Source organism: Trichosurus vulpecula, chromosome 5 (genome assembly GCF_011100635.1).
Source record: "Trichosurus vulpecula isolate mTriVul1 chromosome 5, mTriVul1.pri, whole genome shotgun sequence".
Lineage (NCBI taxonomy): Eukaryota > Metazoa > Chordata > Mammalia > Diprotodontia > Phalangeridae > Trichosurus > Trichosurus vulpecula.
In genome coordinates this window covers 263,701,486-263,707,191 of record NC_050577.1, presented here as the reverse complement: position 1 = coordinate 263,707,191, position 5,706 = coordinate 263,701,486, and the positions used below count along the sequence as shown (strand labels likewise).

At 36.2% G+C, this 5,706-nt stretch overlaps 1 protein-coding gene across 1 annotated transcript; it reads left to right on the top strand.

The window, feature by feature from the left end:
- The first annotated feature begins 935 nt into the window (after positions 1-935).
- Positions 936-1,798, top strand: LOC118851500 (60S ribosomal protein L7a-like). The gene has a single exon (XM_036760968.1). It carries the CDS (start codon positions 968-970, stop codon positions 1,766-1,768), a length of 801 nt encoding a protein of 266 aa, XP_036616863.1. The 5' UTR covers positions 936-967; the 3' UTR covers positions 1,769-1,798.
- The last annotated feature ends 3,908 nt before the right edge of the window (positions 1,799-5,706 follow it).

Here is a 5,706-nt window from a genome sequence, read left to right as displayed (position 1 = left end):
TTAAAATTTTGAGTTCCAAATTCTCTCCCTTCCTCTCTTTCTACACCCCCCCCATTAAGAAGGCAAGCAGTTTCTTATATGTTATACATGTGTAGTCATGCAAAACATATTGATAATAGTCATGTTTTAAAAGAAAACATAGACAAGAAAAAAACTCAAGAAAAATAAAATTTTAAAAAAGTATGCTTCAGTCTGTATTCAGACACCAACAGTTCTTTCTCTGGGGATGGATAGCATTTTTCATCATAAGTTCTTTAGAATTGTTTGGATCATTGTATTACTGAGAATAGGTAAGTCATTCGTGGCTGATCATCTTACAATATTGCTGTTACTGTGTACACAGTACATTTCACTTTGCATCAACTCACGTAAGTCTCTCCAGGTTTTTCTGAGAGCATCCTGCTCAGCATTTTCTATAGTACAATAGTATTCCATCATAATCACACCACAATTTGTTCAGCCATTCCCCAATTGATGGTCATCTTCTCAACTTCTAATTCTTTACCCCCAGGAAAGAGCTGCTATAAAGATTTCTGTACATATAAGTCCTTTTCCATTTTTGGTTTTTTTAAATCTCTTTTAGCATACAGACCTAGTAGTGGGATTGCTAGGTCAAAGGGTATGTGTGGTTTTATAGCCCTTTGGGCACAGTTCCAAATTGCTCTCCAGAAAGGTTGAATAAATTCACGATTCCTTCAACAATGCATTAAACCATATACCAAAATAAAGTCAAAATGGGTTCATGATTTAGGAATCAAGGCTGATACTATAAGCAATTTGGGAGAGCAAGGAATAGAGTACCTATCAGATTTATGGGAAAGCAAAGAATTCATGACACAACAAGAGGTAGAGAGCATTACAAAATGCAAAGTGGATAATTTTGATTATGTTAAATCGAAAAATTTTTGTATAAAAAAGCCAATGCAGCACAAGTCTCCTCTCTTCCTTTCTCGTTCAGCCGGCCAAGATGCCAAAAGGGAAGAAGGCCAAGGGGAAGAAGGTGGCTCCGGCCCCTGCTGTAGTAAAGAAGCAGGAGGCCAAGAAAGTGGTCAATCCTTTGTTTGAGAAGTGGCCCAAGAACTTTGGCATTGGTCAGGACATCCAGCCCAAAAGGGACCTTACTCGTTTTGTCAAATGGCCTCAGTACATCAGACTGCAGCGTCAAAGGTCTATCCTTTATAAGCGTTTGAAAGTTCCACCAGCAATTAACCAGTTCACCCAGGCTTTGGATCGTCAGACAGCTACTCAGCTGCTGAAACTGGCTCATAAGTATAGACCCGAGACAAAGCAAGATAAGAAGCAAAGGCTTCTGGCTCGGGCTGAACAAAAGGCTGCAGGCAAAGGAGATGTCCCTACTAAGAGACCACCTGTCCTGAGAGCAGGTGTTAACACTGTTACTAACCTGGTAGAAAACAAGAAAGCACAGTTGGTAGTGATTGCACATGACGTGGACCCCATTGAGCTAGTGGTCTTCCTACCTGCCTTGTGCCGAAAAATGGGGGTTCCTTATTGTATTATCAAAGGTAAAGCCAGACTGGGTCGCTTAGTTCACAGAAAGACCTGCACAAGCATTGCCTTCACACAGGTTAATCCTGAAGATAAGGGAGCCCTTGCTAAGCTGGTAGAAGCCATCAAAACCAATTACAATGACAGATATGATGAGATCCGTCGTCACTGGGGTGGCAATGTTCTGGGTCCAAAATCAGTGGCTCGTATTGCCAAGCTGGAAAAGGCAAAAGCTAAGGAACTTGCAACCAAATTGGGTTAAATGTATATTTGATTTTTCCCTACATAAAAATAAAAATTTAAACAAAAAAAAAAGCCAATGCAACAAAGATTAGGAAGGAAGCAGAAAATTGGGAGAAAATCTTTACAACTAATGTCTCTGATAAAGGCCTCATCTCTAAAATATACAGAGAACTGAGCCAAATTTATAGGAATACAAGTCATTCCCCAATTGAGAAATGGTCAAAGGATATGAACAGGTAGTTTTCAGAGGAAGAAATTAAAGATATCTATAGGCATATGAAAAAATGCTCTAAATCACTACTGATTAGAGAAATGCAAATCAAAACAACTCTTAGGTACCACATCTCTCCTGTCAGACTGGCTAAAATGACAAAACAGGATAATGATAAATGCTGGAGAGGATGTGGGAAAATTGGAACACTGTCACATTGCTGGTGGAGTTGTGAACTGATCCAGCCATTCTGGAGAGCAATTTGCAACTATGCCCAAAGGGCTATAAAAATGTTCATACCCTTTGACCCAGAAATACCACTTCTAGGGTTGTATCCCAAATAGATCACACAAGTGGGAAAAGGAACCATATGTACAAAAATATTTATAGCAGCTCTTTTTGTAGTAGCAAAGAATTGGAAATCAAGGGGATGGCCTTCAATTGGGGAATGGCTGAACAAGTTGTGGTATATGAATGTAATGAAATACTTTTGTGTTATAAGAAATGGGGAAGGTATGGACTTCATAATAACCTGGAAAAACCTACATGATATAATGCTGAGTGAGTGGAGCAGAACTAGGAGAACATTATACACAACCACAGATATATTGATTCTGTGATGACTAACCTTGATAGACTTCACTCTTCTCAGCAAATTGTCCAAAGACAACCCCAAAGAACTCATGATGGAGAGAGCTATCTACATCCAGAGAAAGAACTATGGAGTCTGAATGCAGATTGAGGCAAACTGTTTGCTCTCCCTTTTTTTCTCTTTTGTTTTTGGTTTTTGGTTTTGTTTCTTCTCTCATGATTCATTCCATTGGTCATAATTCTTCTTTACAAATTGACTATTGTGTAAGTTTAATGCGAAGGTATATGTAGAAGATATATCAGATTCCATGCCATCTTGGGGAGAGAGCGGGGGTGGGGTGAAGAAAATCTGGAACTCAAAATCATGCGGAACTGAGTGTTGTAAACTAAAAATAAAAAAAAAATCTTAATTTTTTAAAAAATAAATGACTGTCATGTGGCAGAAGAAAAAAACAATGCATTTAAGTCTCATTTTCCCATGTTATGGGATTTTCTTGGATCACTGTATTGCTGAGAATAGCTAAGTCATTCACAGTTCTTCATTGAACAATATTGCTGTTACTGTGTATAACATTCTTCTGGTTCTGTTCACTTCACTTTGCATCAGTTTGTATAAGTCCAAAACGAGCTGGAAAAAGAAATGGCAAACCACCCCAGTGTCTTTGCCAAGAAAACCCCCAAAATGAAGTCATGTAGAGTTGGATGTGACTGAGATGACTCAACAATAATAGTGAGGCACACTTCTTCTTACTGGAGTATGTGATGTCCTCATGGGCATCTGTTTTCTATTTAAAATTTATCTCCAACATGAGAATGTTAAAAATGATTTCTATACCAAGTCAGTGTGCATGGCCTAGATGAAGATTCATTAAAGGAGCCTGAGAAGGAAAGGTGAGACAGTTATCTGGAGAAACAGGAGAGAGAAGTGTCATGAAAATTTTAAGTGGAGAAAGTAGCTAGGAGAAGAGGGTGATAGTCAGTGTCAAAGGATTCAGAAAGATTGAGAATAATGAGGTTTAGAATTGACTGGTGACTTAGGAGAGAGTTGTTTGAATTGAAATGTGAGGTCAGAAGCCAGACTACAGAGAGTTTAGAGGAGAGTGAGTGGAGAGGAAATTGAGGCCCCAGTTGTAGATGATTCTTTCAAGAAGTTTAGCCTCAAAATGGCGGAGGGATACAGAACATTATTTAAAAGTGCTGGTTGAATCAAGTTATCTTTTTTTTTAAGGATGTGTGGCACATGAGTTTGTCTTTTGGCAACAGGGAAGCAGTCAATAGTTATGGAAAGACTGAATATTAGTGAGAAAGTAGGGTAGTAGGGAGCTTAACCTTTATCCCTGGGTAAAAAAAAAATTGATTGTAAATAAATTATTATCGGCATAATTTTGTGGCACATTTTACTTAGAGAACAGTTTCCATGTGGACAACAAATACTCTACCATTTTCACTATTACAGAATCTATATTATATTTTCACAGTATATGGCTAAGCCATATACACACAACTGAGTGAGGGGCTTTGTGCTAATAGAAGTGGTGTAAATATTATGACATTTTTGGATGACTTGTTCGATAATCACCAAATCAATAGTGATTTGCTTTTTACATTCCTGGGACTCCTTTGTCAATATTTTTATAAGTGTTTATAGATTTTTGAATAATATAAGCCATAAGAATTTGTTGAAAAATTATATTTTTATTATTTGTAGTAATTGTTATTATTATTATCTTCTCTTCTATTTCAATGTGCTTCAAATAGAAATGCCCTTGGAATAAGTTGTTATCCTACCATTAATCTTTTATATGACATGTTTTACAGGCTAGTTTATAACTGGATAAAACAACTGGTTTTTTTGTAGTGAATAAAAGTATTATACTCCAAACTTGACATTTGTAATTTCAATCAGAGCATCTTTGGTACTACTCCAGTGCCAGAGAGGACAAGAGGGATTATATTCACTTCCTCCTGTACCCATATGATTCTGCCACTAAATCTCTACATTTTAAAAGTCTTTCCATTCCAAATAGCTTGGAGATTATGAATATTTTATCTTACATGATGTATTAAAAACAATGTTCGCAAATTTTTGTGGATCAAAGTTGTGCACAAGCAATCATGGGCAACATTTCAGGATATGGGAAAGTTATGATTCCTGAATAATTTGTTAGTTGAGACTTTGAGGTCTGTATTTATATAGTATATATAAGTAATTTGTCATTTCTCTGCCCATAGAGGATAGCAAGCTTCTGATGTGTCATGTTAGCCACCAGGTCACATCTTGCTAGATATCCCCTAATTGCTTAAATTTTTTTGGCTTGTATCCATGACATGGCACAGTTTGTACCATTTCCTTGTAGAATCAACTGTAATTTCTGGTGACAATGACTTGGTCCTGAATTTTCATCATAAACACTTTTTTCTCTAAACAAATCTGTGTCTGCTTTAGAAGAGAGAGGAGAAGTAGAAGCTCCAATTTTAAATGGCTTTCTTAAGGAGTTTAGCCATGAAAATACTAAATCTTGAGCAATCTCAAAGAGATAATTTCTCTTTGGCTACAAAAATTGAGTTATATAACAAAAATCTATTCAACTCCAAGAGTCTTCTAGTCAATTATAACTACGTGTGCAAATCTGCACAGCATTAAGTATAAAAGAATAATGGCAGCATAGTGACTGATACAAAGATGAGAATAATATAATTATAACAATCGAAACACACAAGCATATAATATATTGATAGAGAAGCAAAAAGAGTGTACCAATCCCCGCTCCCCCAAACAATAACAAACAAACAAACAAATCTCAGGAGTGCAAAGACCAACTTCTTATGGATTCACATTATTGGATATGCAACTCCAAAATTATGTAATTCTTTTATTGTTTTTTTATTCCAAAGACTGTGACTCAGCACTGCACTCCTGGCTTATTTGTTTTATATAAAAATATATAATCCAAATATATTGAAAATGCTAGCATATTTGAAGTCAACATGAAAAATATTTTCTATTTGAAACATAGAATTAACAAAATAATGTCAAGGACAATAAATATAAAATGTGGCATCTTTAAGGGAGACAATTTAAGTGCCTCATAATTTTGTCTAGGTTTTACCCCTGTATCTTCCATCCTAAATAGAATTAAGAAAGACTTAATGAA

Bases quoted from the DNA above. Each gene is read 5' to 3' on its own strand.
- LOC118851500 (XM_036760968.1), top strand. From the start codon at position 968: ATGCCAAAAGGGAAGAAGGCCAAGGGGAAGAAGGTGGCTCCGGCCCCT.